Here is a 17213-nt window from a genome sequence, read left to right as displayed (position 1 = left end):
GTGGATTTCCAACTCTGACAGCATCACACACCATCATCAGGTCCACATTTCTACAAGCACGAGATACATTTTGTCCCAACCAGATCCATTAAAAGACATTTTTTGTCCAGTGTTACGTGACATTAGAGAGCTTAGAAAGCACTTACAGTGATACCTATAAGCCTAATCCTGAAACCATACACAGTGGAAAAAGCAATAAAGTGTTGAGATCTTTTTGGTGTCTTGGCAGAAATCTTCCAACCCACGCACTTTTTGCCAACTGTTAACCATCTCGGTGGGCTTGTAGTGGTGGGAATTATTGAGTGACTCGGCCACAGGGGCTGAATAACAACTTAACTATGTAAAGCCTTTTTATGACACCAGTTTTTGCAGAGTGAATTTTTAAAATAAAAATACCTGTGCTTAACAACACAGACAAATTAAGGGTGATTTTAGAAAAGGTACACACTAATACGCAATTAGACTGAAGGTACGAGTACGCACTCACATACAACGCATTCACCTTTTACATGAGAAAAAAAAAAATCAAGATCGGAAGGAGACACATGCTAGAGTACTCTTAGTGTCGGCCGTGAGGTTGGATAACTGGTTTTGTCAGAAAGGGCATCCAGCATAAAATCTTTGCTAAATTAAACAAGCAGATTCATCCGCTGTTGTAACCTTTCTGGAAATATGTAAGAATTATAATTAGCCTGATCATTTTATACTGCTTACAAATAGCTTTCAATTAAGTCTACAGCATTACTGCTCAAACCTTTTCAGCTCCCCTCGGTTAAATGTAACCAGAGATGGGCAGTAATGTGCTATCCAATTCCTTTTTTCAAGTAAAGATTAAAGTAAGGGATTGTTATTGCAAAAAAGTAATTCGATTACTGCTACTTTCCCGTAAGCACGCTGCGTTACTGTGTTACTAAACCGTGATTTTGTTTGTGAGAGTGTCTCATGACGTATGAACGTGCGACGTCTGTGGCAGCAACAGACGTGTGTAGATAAACAATGGATAATATGGAGTGCGGGAGAGAGTACGAAAGCTTGGAAGTACTGACATTACTTTGAGTTTTAATCTGTACAAAGTGACAAAAACATTAGAGTACGCTGTACACTCTGCGTGGGAAGAAAACTTTTTTCCACAGAGAAAAATTAAACTTTAAATCTGAGCAGGCACCTAGCAAGCCGCCACGGGAATGTGAAATTCACAGGGAAACCCCCGGATCCCCCCACTGACATGACCGCTGCGACACCGGACAAACCTCCACCGGCCCCACTCCTGCTAAACAGGTGACAATAGATTAAATCTTTGACTTTATTTGTCTTTTGCCGTGTTTTACTATTTGAAAGAGCGAGTGTGAACACATATGCAGGAATATGTAGAAAATAGGTTTAAATGTTCAACAAATTTCTTCAGATTTAATTTTTTCTTGATGCAATGTGCATAAAGTTAAAAGATTTAAACTAATAAAACAATTTTTAATAAGGGACTTTTTCATTTGATTCAATTTATATGATGGATTATGCAGAAAAAATAAAATTGGGCTGAAAGGTCTGCTTTATAATGTTTTCAGGTTGTGTATCATGCTAAGTAATAAAGTAACTAATTACTTTTAAAAACACGTAATCAGTAAAGTAATAGGATTACTTTCTTGGAAAAGTAATCAGTAATTAATAACTACTATTTTCAAGTAACTTGACCAACACTGATTGTAACACATGAGCCATTTAATTGAGCTGTTTTACTGCAGAAGCAGCTCCTGTGGTATTTGGGAATAGCTGCACTGTTGTGTAGCCAGATGGAAGCGACGTTGGTCAAGAAAATGACTGGTGATAAGGGGCACCGGCTGGTTAACCACAGAACAAATTTCAAGGCTCAGTCTCCCACGCACATGACTGGCTTAGCTGTTGTTAACGCTACGAAAAATGATCACTAATGATGTTGCAAAGAGAGAGAATGATATCTTATTCTGGTGGAGAACGCGTTCAGCATACCTGCTGTCTGGGTTTATTTTGAAAATGTGCATGTGAGCATAGATGACTCATGTACAGAAGACCAAATGTACCTACGGGTACAGAAAAGGTAACCTGAAGCTCATCTAACTGACTAGGTCCAGAAGCGTGGATGAGCAGCTGTGATAAAGACAGGTTTGTTTCTTTATCTTTTGAAGTTGAGTTATTTTGTGAAGTTTCTATTTTGTTTTTGATTCTTTGCTTATTGAGACTTGACTTTGTGTGATTATGGCAGATCTTTAAAGGGTATAAATTAATCTATTGAAACGGATTGTGAGCACAGCGTTTCATGTATGACGATTAGAAAACTGTGGGCGTTTTTGATCTTCACAACCAACTTGCCTTAGCCATTTATAAAGTGAATTTTATCCAGATAATATGTCTTGAACAATAAACGCTTCCATTTTTAACACAATAGCTTTGTTTGGGTGATTGCTGCCTTAACGGCGGTTGAACCTGCAAGTGTTGTTTCATTCTATTTTTTGCTGAACAAAAACAGGGTTTACAAAGCAGGATTCATCACAGGCGACAAGGGCAGTTAAAGAGGCTGTCAGAACAAGGCAGCAGTGTGGAGTTTTAACAGGCCTGCAGTGTCTGACTGGTGAGGCATGGGCGTGAAGCTGTCTTTTTCTCTCATATTTTAAGCACAGTGTTGTTCTAAAAGCCCGTTGCAAAATATCTACACACGTTGAGCTTTGTAGCACAAAAATCTCAATTTATAAAAAAGAAAAGAAAGGAAAACTAAAAGGAACGCAAACATGAACATATCAAATACTTAAGAACAAAAGCAGAGTTAAAGTAAAATAAAAATATGAGATTCAAACACTTACTGATCCTCCTTGAAGTAGGTGAAACCAATAAATGGTAGCTGGTTGCCAACAAAGGCTTTGGGTGGAGGAAAGGTCTCAACATCTCCTTTCTCAACCTCTATGTCATCGAAGTTACTGGTGTCTATGTCACCTTTCAGCTCTGGCACAACTGGGGCCACAGCTGGAAGACAGGAAGAGAGGGAAAGAGTCATGAAGCGAAAAAGGGGAACGAAGGAGGTGCAAACCAGGAGGGTTAAAGCAAAGAGAAAACTGCTGTTTTACATAAAATCAGACTGAAAACAATCCTGTGCTTGGGGATTTAAAATTAAAATACATCAAAGACATTTGAGTACAATTTTTTTTTTCAGCAATTTGAATAAATGCATGTCCATTTTGGCTTTGGTTACTTTAGGAGTCTGCAGGTTGGCGTGAGCCTGACACCACTCCTTTTCCCGTACAGTGCTTGCTTTGTGCCCCATACACAGCACCTTTCACAAGCCATGCCAAGAGAGAAGGTTCCTTTTGCGCTCTCTTTTCACAAGACTGACTCTAAAAGTCTGCAGACAAAAATGTGTTAAAGGGCCAATCAGATAAAACTAAGCAAGCCCTCGAGCCTAAAAATAGATCCTAATTAGAAAAAAAAAAAAAAGCAGCGATTTTGGATGAAGTTCTTCAGACCAGCGCAGTTCTGGCTCTGAGTAAAGAGCTTATTACTGCGGGTCAAGACAGCCCCCAGTGTGACAAATGTGACTCAAAGATGGTGCAGAAAACACAGAGAGAAATCAAGCGCAGGGATGAAACAAATGAGGGGGAAATAAAAAGAAGAGATAGAAAAAAAAAAAAGCCAAAATGTGGTGAGACAGAAAGAGACTCAGGGCGCTCAATGGAGGCCCTTGTGGCATAACTTCCCAGAATGCTCTCTGATAGCGGGTGACTAATGACAGGCAGCCACGGCCACAGAGAGAGTGAGAGAGCGGGAGCAACCCTCCAAACTGGGACGCCCCTCTCATTAGACCGGTCCACACAGGCCGCACAGCCTGCCCCACCCGCCGCTAAGGGGGGTGCTGCCTCCAGTCGCATCCATCCATCCATTCATTCATTCATCCTGCCAAGCATCCATCCAACGACCCGTGGTGCTGGTTTCGTTGCCTTCAACCCTGTGCTTAATAAACATGAAGACAACTCAAATGATAAAGCGCCGAAATCAGGGCCCAGACGCTGCGGGAAGTAATATCACCCTTAGACACAAAGGGCCGAGAGGGATGTGCAGCTCAGCGGGACTTCACAATGGAAGCAAGGTCGTGTTTGGAGTGGTTGCATGAGCGTGCACATGCAAACATGAAGAGAGGCGAGCAGCAGAGCAATGGTTTCGTGTTCCAGATTGCCAGGCTGTGATCAGAAGTTCTGCCTTAATCGGAGCCAGGTGAGGCTGAGACAGGGCGAGGCAACGAAAAAGAGTCTGAATGTACTTACGTACAGACACAGAGGTCCAGCTCATACTTCTAATATATCCCTTTCTTATTTTTTTCTCCTTCTTGTTTCTTTTGTCCTTCCTGATACAAACAGTCTAAACCTAAATTTAAAAAAAAGAAAAGAAAAAATATACTAAAGTACAAACATTGGTACTGATTTAACAATTATAGTATTAAATAGCTAAGATTTTTTCTCTTTATTCTTTTCCTAATACACCTGTGAGTAAATAATTCTGTTATATTATCTATCTATCTATCTATCTATCTATCTATCTATCTATCTATCTATCTATCTATCTATCTATCACCTTAAGCTACAACATAGTGTTCCTTTTATCCAGTCACATGTGGTGCAGGACTTCAATATGTTCAGTACACTCACCAATTTATGATTTTAGACTGGTACCCATACGTAGCTGATTATTCTGCATAATTTTCTCTCCTGCTCTGCAAAGCACCCTGTCATATACTGTCAGATATGAATGGCGAGCATATGGAGAGCATGTGTACCATACAAGTAGGCTTAATGACTCAGGAGCTGGAAATAAAATTCGAACTCAGACTGAAGCAAAACAGAACTGCAGAGGAATGGGCTGGAGATGATAAGAGAAGCAAAACAATGGGAACGGCAACAAACCGTGAAAAAGAAAAACATTTGCACATTACCAGAAATGGAAATGTATGATGCTCCTGCATTGTGGCATAATATAGAGAGAAGTTTTAAAGACAAGTATATGGATACACTTACTGTCACGGATGTTGTCAAAGGTCCACTGGTTGTTCTTAAAGAAGGGGTGACATTTTATCTCGTCCACTCCGGTGCGGCCCAGACGAACCTTCCTGCACACAGCGACAGGAACAAGCAGTCAGACGGTGAGCAGGTTTGCCTAAGTGTGACACAGTGCAACGCAGTACAGCACACCCCTTTCCTCCTCTCCACCCACCATCACAAACATGTCATCCCAAACACATGGAACTTAGCGGCGTGACCACTCTGCACTGACCACACTGACCAGCATGGAGAGCCACCAGACCGCTGTTGGACAATGGATACGCCTGAAAACCTCTTCAGTCCAAGTTCCAAGCAGTAAAGACAGGACGACTGGATACCAGGCAGGAACATCAACAATTCTGACTCAAGAACTCCTAGATCTTCCCTCCTTCTCTTCTCTCTCTCTCACTGAATCTATACACACACTCATTTTCCCTCTTGCCTCATCCCCTCGCCTCCCTCCTCCACCTCTGGGTACAGGGTTGGAGGGGTGGGGCAGTTTGGGCTTGCCACGTGTGGGACATTCCAGATCCAGCCAAGGGGAAGAGAGGGCAGAGGTGGGGAGGAAAAAAAAAAAAAGAAAAAAAAAAAAAAAAGGAGCGACTTTAAAACCTCTGCATGAAAAAGTGACATGCAGCCAAATCAGGGTTACAAGCCATGTCTCGATGCCCAGAAAACTGCAAAGGAGAAAGTTACAGACGAAAAGGGAGAACCAAGAAATGGAAAGTGGGACAGAGAAAAGGTGGAGGAAGACATTTACGAATGAAGCGATGAAAAACACATGGTGAGAAAAGAGAGATGAAAAATTCCAAAACGAGCAGGGTGGTTGTGCTTACTCATGTGATTCAGCATAATGAGGAGACAGTGATGGAGCATGTAGGTTAAGTGGTGAATGCAGTCAGTAGTCAGTGTTCAAGGTGTGTGTGTGTGTCAGTCGTACACACATGCGAGATTCTGTCTGTGGTGAGAGAGCAGTGAGTGAGAAGGTAAATAAACTGAGTGAGGAAAAATGAAAGGCTGCTCTGTACTGAAGCAGAAAGGGCCTGTGTTCGAGCCCTGTCGTGGGCAGAGTTACTAATGTAAACAGGAAGTGGTTTCTTCAAGGGGAGGGGACACTATTCGGAAACATGACCCATATGCCCATTCATCCAACTTTTACCTTTACAACTAATTTGTAAGGTATCTTAATCAGTCTTCAAGCAACTTAAAGAAGTCCAGACGCTTTTCTTTCCAAGCTCCTTAGACATGCCTCTCAGTTACTTTGTGAGTCATGGGCAGACATCCCTGTGGTTAACAATATATGTCCGGCAGGAAATCTAAAGTGCAGGATCAATCCAAGGAAACAAAGAACAATACCACGATGATGTGTATTTGCAGGCAAATATACGTCTATGTTTTTTATCACTTAGTGCTTTCCTTTGTCTTCCGCTCACCCCACAGGCAGCCACGGCAAACAGCTGCTTCTCCCTGAACTTGGTTCTGTGAGGATTCTTTCTGACAAATTGTGTTCTTCCTTCCTACTGTCGTCGAGTGCTTCCTCATAGGGGATTGCCCGATTGTTGGGGTTATTTCTCTAAACACTGTGTGCTAATCAGACTTCTTGGTGGTCGTTGCATTACATTCAGAATCGCCTGTGCTTTTGCTAGTGTTGCTGACATATGGTTCACCTCATTGCTTAAAGGCTTTTTATTACAGTGTTGTATTTATCTCTAATGTAAATTCATAAACCTTGTTAACAAGGTTATATGTACTATGCACTATTTGATCAGTTCTATGCTTTACTAACATTTCAGCCTGCTAATTAATGACAGGATTTATTTTTTTTAAAGGACAGATATCCAAAAAAGCCCCAAATTATCGAGTATTATTTGTATATAAAAGCTTGAAATAGTCCTTAATATAGTATTTTCCCTTTTTACTAACAAATTCTTGTTACATTACAAAAACAAGGGCTTACAGTATAATCTATGGTTTCATATACAAACCTGTCAGTAAGGAAGGCACAGATGAGATCTTTGGCATTTTGAGACATCTCTACATCATCTGGGAATACGAGCGAGTTCTGGTGGTTCATAATCTTTCCGTACGTTCCGATAAGGGACTCGGCATAGAAAGGAGTTTCACCTAGAAGAAGAATGAGAGGTCAAATTCTCAAAACACAGATCCGAGAGCTTGAGCAAAAACTTACATTTTTATAATTACTAACATAAAGGAAGTTACATAATATCCAAACAGCAAGAAAACATAACGTAATGTTGAGTTGACCTCTCATTATCTGGTAACAGTCAGAACAGCCTGGGCTGAATTATACATGTAATGGGAATTAAATCATGTTTGCTTTCTTAATAAAAGCTTAACTGAATGAACAGTACATAACTTACCAACTAGCAATTCAAAGAGAAATACTCCTACAGACCACCAGTCACACTCCCGGCCATAGTAGTCATCACCCCCCTGAGACTGGAGAACCTCGGGGGAGATGTAGTCTGGTGTGCCTACAGCTGTGTCACATTTCACCATACCTGTCTGCAGAAAGATGAATTTACAACATAACACACAGGAAAGCAATAATAAAAGATTGGAAAGGACTTTGGACAGAAAGCAGAAAAAAAGTTTAAAAAAAAAAGCAAAAGCAAAATCATAGTGTGGATCAATGAGCTTGTGAAACTAGCTTAAAATTGTTTTACTATATTTTCTTTCAAAATCTTTAGATGTTGGGACAACAACTATGCAAAAAATTCTTTAAAAAATCTTTACCATGTGGACCACAAACGAAATGTGTTTTAAGACCATTTCAAGTTTCTTTACCAGACTGAGACTAGGGAAGGAATTGCATGACATGCTCTGTCTACTGGCAGATATTCAGAGAGCTCAAATGAGTGAAATGAGCTATTTTGAAATTGCTGTGGTGAAAACAAAAGGATGAAAAACACTTCCTGTCCCACAGCAGCAGAGGCGGGACTGCCGCCTCACTCGAGACTAGTTGTTTAGCACATAACTTCTGTGGCCTTTCAAAACAACATGATGTAAGAGCTTCACTTCACCATCTGAACACCTGGTGGTGCACTGAAGCTCTGAATAATCAAAATGTCATTTTCCTCTTCTTTCAACTAACTCAGAAGGTTTGTGACACAACTAGAAACTCGACATACCGAGTCCATCTTCATGCATGTGCCAAAATCAGCCAGTTTGAGGTGTCCGTGTTGGTCCAGCAGCATGTTGTCAGGCTTAATGTCACGGTGGATGAAGCCCATCGAGTGGATGGCGTCTAGCCCCAGCACTACTTCTGCCGTGTAGAAGCGAGCCCATTTCTCAGGGATGTCGTAGTTCATGGTGAGTGTGACCAGGTCTCCTCCGGGCATGAATTCCATCACCATATAAAGGTGCCGATCATCTTGGAAAGCACAGCATAGCTACAAAACAGTAACGAGTAATTACAATATCATTGATTACTTTTTTATCTCAAACTTAATGCTGATATGGTGCCAGGTTATTACTGAGGTGTATAAACAGAAGGTACTGCTTTGTGATGTAAACATAAATATCATCTGTGCTGTCTTAATATATTATTTGATTACTCATGATGAATGTTTTATCTCCGGGTCTTTAAGGCAGCATTAAATTGGATCTCATTTAACAAGCACGCTGTCTGCTTTTACCTCATCCGATATAACAAGACTCTTACTATATATTGGTTCTATTGGTCTATTCCACAAATCATTTGTTTCATTTTCTTATCATAAAAATATTCTTGCATCCCTACCCAACTGTTTTACTGTTCATTTATTTTAATATAATCTCCATATGCCATTTCTAAACACTCGGACCATCTGATTACACCGCTTGTTTTGACAAAGTGCTTGCCATCTGTACCTACTATCAGTACCTAGTGCATGCAATAACAATAATTCCAAATAAATTATTAAATGTTTTAGAGCTTGGTGGTGCGCGAATGTAATTATTTGATTACCATCTACAGAAACAACCAGTAACAACCTAGTTTATATTTGACACACACAAAAAAATATATCAATATCAACCTATAACAATGTTCTACAGAAAGTTTCAGCATTATGATTCTATGATACCAGTTTTAAAATGCATAAATATAGCACGCTGTAAATGTGTGAACTTCCTTTATTGCAGCATCACTAAGTAGAGACACAAAACAGTATGACCGGTTTTCCCACATGCTGCGTAGGGGTGTTACCAGTCAGCGCTGTATTGACTACGTCACACGGAGGAGCTCATTATCCTGACATCAAGCCAGGGATCGGTTGAGAATAAGCCAAAAACGGGCTATGGGCCTGTAACGGACCATTTTAAATGGCTTTATGTTTATTATTGTAGTGTATTTACCATACAGAATGCTTCAATAAATGCCGGTTAAAGCTAGAGCTTTAACCGGCATTTATGAATGGCACAGTGAACTGTGTTCACAGTCAGTGATTTCTGAAGGTGTTCCTGCGTCCATGTACTTATTTCCATGACCGAATGAGGCCAGTTTTTAATGCAATGTAGTCCGAAGGCCTGAAGATCACGGCCATCAATTACAGGTCTGCAGCTTTCTCTCTCGTGCACAGAGATTTCTCCAGATACGCTATAAATATAAATCCTGATAACATATTTAAAGTATTCACAATTTTTTCATTGAGAAACGTTATCCTAAAATTGTTGCACAGTTGGTAGATGCAGTATGTTTTTGTAGATTGGTGAACTTTTGTCCATCTTTCAGAGAAACTCGGTTCTTTTTATCATGTTATTGAGCCGTTGTTAATTAAACTAATTAGCTGCACACTGTTTCTTTTCAGCATCACTTAATTTCCCAGCCTTTTGCTGCCCTCTCACAACTTTTTTTGAGATGTGTTACTGCCATTCAAAATGGGCTACTGTTTTTCATGAAACGCTAAAACTTTTCAGTTTAAACATTTGGTGTGTTTTCTGTCTTCTACTGTGAACAAAATATATCTATGAAAACCTCTGTGGCTGAAAGGAGTTAAAACTTCTGTTCTATATGTTCTCCAGTGCTACATCTTATGAATATTTGTAGAAAAAAAACAAAAAACACACCTGGACGACCCAGGGGCTGTTGGAGAAGGCCATGATGTGTCTCTCCTCCCAGAAGAAGGCCGAATCTGACCTTTTGATCATCTCAAACTTGCTGAGCTGCTTCATGGCATAAACCTTCTTAGAGGCCTTGTGACGGACCTGCAGGGGAGGACGTGACAAAAAAGGAGAGATGTGAGAATGTAAATAGTGATATGTCAACAAGGACAATATGGACAAGATGGTAAGAAGGTCACAGTGACTAAGATAACGCAGGAGATGAAGAGAAACAGACACAGAGATAGGAAGCCATAATTGTAGGACACACCCATAGAAAGACATGTTTACACAAGATTTCAAACACAAACATACCATGTCCCCCATCCACACCCCCACACCAGACATCTCTCACACACTGAGCCTGTCCAGGCTTGTTTCCACCCAAGAGACTCAGCAGATACCAGATTCTACCAGCATAAGATGCAGATATATGGGAAACTGAAAGTTAGGGAGAGTAAGAAATGTACTGATTGGCTTAAACTTGGAGTCAGGCACGTTGGCAATTTAAAATAAAATCAAAAACAAAAAATCAAGTTATATATAAAAAAAAAATCAAAAAAAAAAAATCACACATTTGGTATTTTTAAAGACTGTTGCTCCCTCTAGTGGTTCAAATATTTCTGGTAGCTGCTGGATTTAGGAACAACTGGAGAAATTCTACCTTTATATCACACTGCTTTGCTCTTCCACAGAACGCAGTTTAAAATTAAATAGCGCAAGTCAACAGACAACCTCTTATTGATCCCTTGAACTCACCAGCTGCACTTGTCCATAAGCTCCTTTTCCGATCAGCTTGACTTTCTCAAAGTCATCAAGCTTCATCTGAAGTTCTCGCAGCTCACTCACTAAGTCTTTATCTGCAGATGAGACACATACACGAGATTAGACAAAGATAAAGCTGATTTTATCTAACACTTTCCCAGTCTAATGAAATCTACTGCAGTAGTTTTGGAGAAAACATGTTATACATGTTGAACAAATTAACATAAAAGTAGATTTTTAAGAAATGAAATGTCACATTTAGCTATAGTCACTACATTCTGCCAGGTTTTCTAGGTTGAATGTGACTGCACCACCTTAAATAAAAAAATTATTGGGGGGGGACAAGGCTATGCAACAAGACCACATATCAATTACTAAGGTTTTGGCAGGAAAAATCTGTTAATCTCCCCAAAAATGTTAATTTGAATAGCAACACCAGGGAAATCTTTCATATACCTCTCTTTTTACCTTCTTAAAGAAACAGTGCACATGTTATATCGCAAATCTGATGCTGGACAACAGGGGAAGTCTTGCACAATCTAAAAAGTCATGGTTTTCATCACTAAGACACACAAATGCAAAACGCACACGAGAACTTACATCTGTTCAGAAAGGACTCTATGTTTTTGTTTTTCCGTAAGGGGGGGTAATTCAAGTCATTGACCAGTGCATTCATGGAATCCTGAAGGACAAGAAAGAGAAGAAGTTTTTATTAGAAATGAAAATTAACATTTAGAAATAGTGGTTAATTAACAACAACCAAAAAAAAAAAAAATCTATGTCAGTGTACAGTGGAAACACCAGTATCATTCAAAAATGGGAATATTCCTTAAGTTGAGCTGAATATTCACAGAAAATTAATGAAATTTAAATAATTTCTTTATCATTATATTGTCAAGACAATTCATGAAAGTCGGGAAGCTCCGACATTGTGCTGGCTAATAAAAGCAAACATCTTTAATGAAGTAAAGATGGCGGTAAGAACACTCCAAAATGTAAACAAGTGGGGAAACAAAATCAGACCGCTAAACCAAAACAAACACAAAAGAACAATGGAGGCTGGACAAGGAGACAAAACATGTCGTGCAACAACAAATAAAATTAGACGCGTGTTCATGTTTCGGTCGCTTCCATAAACACACAGACCCGCCATCAGGCCCACCGACACCAGCTCCAGTAAAGCTGTGGCACTGTCAGAGTTAAAGCTGGAGCCTCAGCAGTGTCATCAGTGCTTAAATCGGGGGTGTTGTGTTTCAAGTTGAACCAAAATGTGCCTGTGATCCACATGCATCAGGATGGCAGGGCAGAGCTGGGTGGGGGTAGGGTGTGGGTGTGTGTGTGGGGCGGTGAGGCGGGGTAGGTCAGAGTGTGCTATGATCTCTGTTCCCTAATAAAACAGGGGTCGTGTTGAGTCATCCAGCATGTCAGCGAGTGTAGGGGCTGTATCTGGTTGTCTGTTTGTTCTAGGACATATGAGTGAGTGGAAAGGGGCATGTGGAACAATTCTGCACCTTTAAATAGCAGCGGTGAGGAGCGATCTCCCCCACCACACATGGGTGGAAATAGACCTAAAGGCTCAGAAGCTATTGTGGGACGAACAGCTTATGGACCTGGATTCAGGCTGAGAGCTCGAGGATAGGTGATCATTTTACAAAAGATCAACTGGTGTAATGGTCGTCGTTATCGCAGCACTATGGGAACTTTGTTTTAAAGAGTTTCAGTGATGGTAATATGCAAATACAGTCTAATGTTAGCAGTTTCAAACAATGGACGCCAAAGACTGGTGTAACCCATTTAGGTATCAGACCAAATTCGTTTGGATATAAAAAGCCATCACGTCATTGTGTTATCCTGTTAGACATCAATTTAGATAACATCAAATTAGACATTTGATCACTGAGTGTTTTTGTTATCAGACGCTGTTTAATTCTAGAAAATCACTCTGTGTGATGTAAAGTGAAGTAAAGGGGTTAAGATTTAAATGCTTCCCCTCTTATTTTAGTCTCAGATCAGTGAAAGGCGAAAATGATTAGACCCAGCATGTTTGTCTTTCACTGGAATCTCGACAAATCTGAACATGATTCTCTAGTTTAGTCTTCATGGCTTGTTCTCGCCTCCTGAGAGAGCACCTTCCACCCACTTCAGTGTGAGCTGATACTGTCAACATAGTCAAGCGTCAACAATGGCTTAATCAAGTTGCTCAGGATGCATCAAAATGTACTCGGCCCATCCAGATCCAGCCTCCACCAGACACAAAACAGACATGCCTTCAACTGTTCTACTGATCCCAGATTTAAGGGTTTTTTGTTCTTATATACGGGGTGTCTGATCCATACACGTTTTTAAATCTTTACTAGGGAGCTGTCACATAGATCTGATTCCATCACTACAAACACTATCAGTCATTTCATGGTTAAGAGAGTAAACAAAAAAAGCACATTTACTGGAATATTCAGTGAATATGTTATAAAAATAAGTATGTGATATGTAAATATGCCGATGAGAAACTAAAAATTGTGTTTATGGCTTCCACAATTGTGCCATAAATGGACCAATGATGCATTATATGGGCAAAAGTGTAGGGCCACGCCTCTTCACATTTGAATTCAGGTGTTTCCGTCCCATTACCACAGGTGTATAAAATCGAGCACCTAGCCATGCAGGCTACCTTTACAAACATTTGTGAAAGAATGGATCGTTCTAAACAGCCCAGTGAATTTGAGCATGGTACTGTAATGGGATGCCATTGTCCTACTAGATCTGTTTGTGTTTAGCTGTAAGTGGTATTATCGCAAAGCGGAAGTATGGTATCGAGGACCACAGCAACTCGGCGAGGAAGTAAACAGAGTTGAACAGGGCGGTCGAGCGCATAAAGCAAAACTACATAAAGGTCAATAACTGCAGGGTTCAGAAACTCCTCTGGTTTGAACATCAGCACAAAAACAGTCTGGCAGGAACTTTGTGGCACTCGTTTCAATAGACGTTTCCAAAACATACAAGACAATCCTGTTTATGCTTTGTATATTTAGTAGCTGACTTGCAATTATTATTTTTTGCAGTCCCCGATGGGCTCTTTAAAGGGGACCAAACTTTTAGCTTTGAACAGCACTACAATTCACTCTGCATGATTCATGGTTAAAAATAACCCTTATTCACTCTATACTGAACCTTGTTATAGCCCATCAGTTCATCCTGTCTAAATCGACCTGTTTAGCTCCTTTTCCTTCGAGATGACTTTTTTCTGATTGGCTGCAGCCTCACAAACAGAAGGCTTTAGCAGCACATGGGAAGGGTTCATGCACTACCAGCCAGAGGGAGCATAATGTATCTGAGATGACCATACTAGGGATATCAGCCCTCTCTGACAGGAACCAATAGATCTAATAAATGGAAATAAACAGTCTAGAACGGAGTGTGTAGAGCAGTCTGAAACATTGCTTATATTTAATATGACCATCCACTATTGACAGAAAAAAACAAAAACAGTAACGAGTTTTAAGTTTTATTGTTTGTGATACTTCTGTGATAAATATGGTGCCCAGGTGTAGCTGACTGGACTAATTATACATGATTTATTTATCCATTTATACTCGTTTGTCAAAAATATATTCTCATGTCTTAAATCCTTATCCTTGCACAATTAATTGCTCAGTTAAAATTGACACAGAATGCCATGACACTGCGCAACAGCTAACATTAATTTACCGACTGAAGTGCATCGTTCTCGATTATAATGATCTGCGACTCAACCACATTATTTTGTTCAGTTACTGTGAACTCATTAGGATTTCAAAGCATTCCATAGACCTCAAACATTCAAACCTTTTCTCTGGGGTTTAGTTTTTCCTTTACTGGCCATCAATAACCCAGCAAAAGCATTAACACAAAAATAAAAGACAACAGGTTATTCTATTAGAAGTCTAAATTTGTATTGTACTAAAGAAAAGAAAAAACAACAACAACGTATATATACGAAAAATAACAGTGGACAAACAGGAAATGGTGACATGAGGGCACAGCAGGTTAATTCCAGGAAGTGACTTCAGCTTCCTGTGGTAGCTCCCTGCATTTTAAGCAGCATGATGGCCATGGAGCACAGTGATAAAAATCAAACATGACTACTAGTGAACTTTGGAGTGATGACTGACACGGGCTAAAATTAATTCTCATCATTTTTTTGGCCTGATTATGTCACAGAATGATGTAACCTGGGTCTGTTGTTGTACATCTGAGGGAGATTGTACTTTTGGATCATGATTCAGCACTGGGAATAGACATGGACCAAAGGGCTGCTTTGTTTAGGCAGCAGGTGCATACGGCATGAAATCTGGTAAACTGTCACATTTGTTTGGACAGATTTAAAAAAAAATATATAAATCCCTCAGCATGATTTATATGTTTTAATGCTCCAAATGTCACTAAAAGACTATGAATATAAGCCGTGGATTATGGTGTTCTGTCAATATCAAATGTGTGTGAAGCAAATGAATAACTTAAACAGTAAACAGACTCTACTGGCTTTTTGCTGAGTCAAAGTGTTACTGCAAACAGCTTACAAAAGTTGATCCAGGCTAGACATGTTCTCAAAGCTAACTCTGGGTTGTCAAGATGAAAATATTAAGCCTATTTTAAATCTGCAGATCAGCACTACATAGAAATGGAAAACTACAGACAGCCTGCTGTGAGATCCTGAATTTATTCTCAAAGATTGAGGCTTGAGGAGTGTGAGCAGCTGAGCTGAATATGTTCTCAGTGCAGGCCACCACACCAGACCCCTGAACAGGTAATCCCAGACAGGCATTGACTGAGTGAGGGAAAGGGAGGAGTGAATGTAGTTCATAGCTGATCAGATTGTAAGTTTCATTGGAACTTCCTTCACTCATTTGAATGACTTCCAGCTTCAGTGAGTTGGAAAACTATCACATCTAATTATTACTATGCAGCATTTTCCATTGAATAATTCTGTTTAGGGAGGAGTGTATGGCATTCCATACAGGAAAGGTGGGGCTTCCCTCTGCTACAAAGGCCAAAGGAGTATGATTAGCTTAACCTTAGTTCTTATCATTTTCTGCGTGATTAAGGCTACAGGTCAACAATTTCACTTTTTCAGCTTTCGGTTGTGTTTTTTTTTTTTTTTTTAATTGTTTTTACTGTAAGACCTTCCTCTAAAAACTTTTTTCTCAGATGACTGACAGACTAATTACTCACAAATATGTGTCTAACTCACTCCCTATCTCTCAGTCTGAAGACCATACTTGTATTAGAGCTTCAGGGTGAATGTAAACTCACCAGCAGGGTTGCCAAGTTTAGTGCCGACTGTGGATTCCTTATCAGGGACTCCAGCTTCTTCAGCCGGCTTTCCAATCTGCTCTCCGCTCCCAGCATTATTACAATGAAGTGTATCCAGTTCAAATGGCATTAAAAATATAAAGAAAAATTTAAAACAAACAAAAACACCTGCGAGCCTGTTGTTTTCGCTCAGGTAACAGGCTGGCGATAGAGGCGCACTTCGCTCTTGCTTTGCGTCAACTCCTCATGTCAGCTCTTGAAACTGCGGCTTGATTTGTCTGGTTAATTATTTATCCAAGGCCCAAACAAACCGTCTCGCCCAGTTTTCATTAGTGGTCACACACACTCGACACACCCGCTTGGTTTTCACTTTCAGATAAGTGTCGTCTTGCTATCAGGCAGGCAGGTAAAACTAAATCAGTCGACCCAACATGCTCAACCTATAACAAAGATTAGTCAAGCAAGGAGAACACAAGTTTGACTTCCGGTTGCAACTATCAACATAAAAGTCGTGAGAAACTGCGTAAATCTTAAGGCGAAGACTTAAATAAGACTAAATAAATTATAAAAATCTGGGAAGATATCAATCATTATGAAATTGTCTTTTTCCAAACCTTGCAAATCTTTTTTGTCCATACATATGGACAGTAAAACAAGTGAATGATAAATCATCTTTCATAAATAACCTAAATAACCTCTCAAGGTCATTTAGAAACGTTTCTATAACATTTCTATTAATATCATTTTAACTTGATTGAATAAAGTTAATACTACTACTACTAATATCACTAATAATAATAATAATAATAATAATGATGATGGTGATAATGATGATCATTATTATTTTATAGCGGGTTTTTTTCGGTTGTTTAATGCCTTTATTTTATAGGATAGTTTTTACATCCGGTTTGTGCTGCCTAATTGTGGGTGACTTCCTGCAAGCAAGTCCCGCACATATCCCCTGCCCTGTTATTATTGTGGAAAACTTCCGTCCTGCAGTTT

General features: G+C 39.8%; 1 protein-coding gene across 7 annotated transcripts in view; it reads right to left on the bottom strand.

Moving 5' to 3' along the window:
* The window catches only part of LOC147312763 (rho-associated protein kinase 2-like), a 37843-nt gene extending 21267 nt beyond the window's left edge, over positions 1–16576 (bottom strand). For all 7 annotated transcript variants that reach the window (XR_015125064.1, XM_086264414.1, XM_086264415.1 and 4 more), the window contains exons 1-9: positions 16212–16576; positions 11523–11604; positions 10917–11017; positions 10125–10262; positions 8207–8467; positions 7436–7580; positions 7040–7178; positions 5031–5122; positions 2832–2991 (exon numbers count right to left, since the gene is read on the bottom strand). Coding sequence is in view for 6 of the 7 variants with exons in the window: in XM_086264414.1 (XP_086120540.1) it covers positions 2832–2991; positions 5031–5122; positions 7040–7178; positions 7436–7580; positions 8207–8467; positions 10125–10262; positions 10917–11017; positions 11523–11604; positions 16212–16307 (1214 nt within the window). In the remaining variant the exon portion in view is untranslated. The remainder of the gene's footprint in view (positions 1–2831; positions 2992–5030; positions 5123–7039; positions 7179–7435; positions 7581–8206; positions 8468–10124; positions 10263–10916; positions 11018–11522; positions 11605–16211) is intronic.
* Positions 16577–17213: the final 637 nt, after the last annotated feature.

This window comes from Aulonocara sp. 'chitande type north' Nkhata Bay, linkage group LG15 (assembly GCF_057382095.1).
Source record: "Aulonocara sp. 'chitande type north' Nkhata Bay isolate Kocher_YH1m ecotype deep benthic linkage group LG15, A_spYH_male_GT1.1, whole genome shotgun sequence".
In the NCBI taxonomy this organism is placed as follows: domain Eukaryota; kingdom Metazoa; phylum Chordata; class Actinopteri; order Cichliformes; family Cichlidae; genus Aulonocara; species Aulonocara sp. 'chitande type north' Nkhata Bay.
This window is presented reverse-complemented; position numbering and strand designations above follow the sequence as displayed.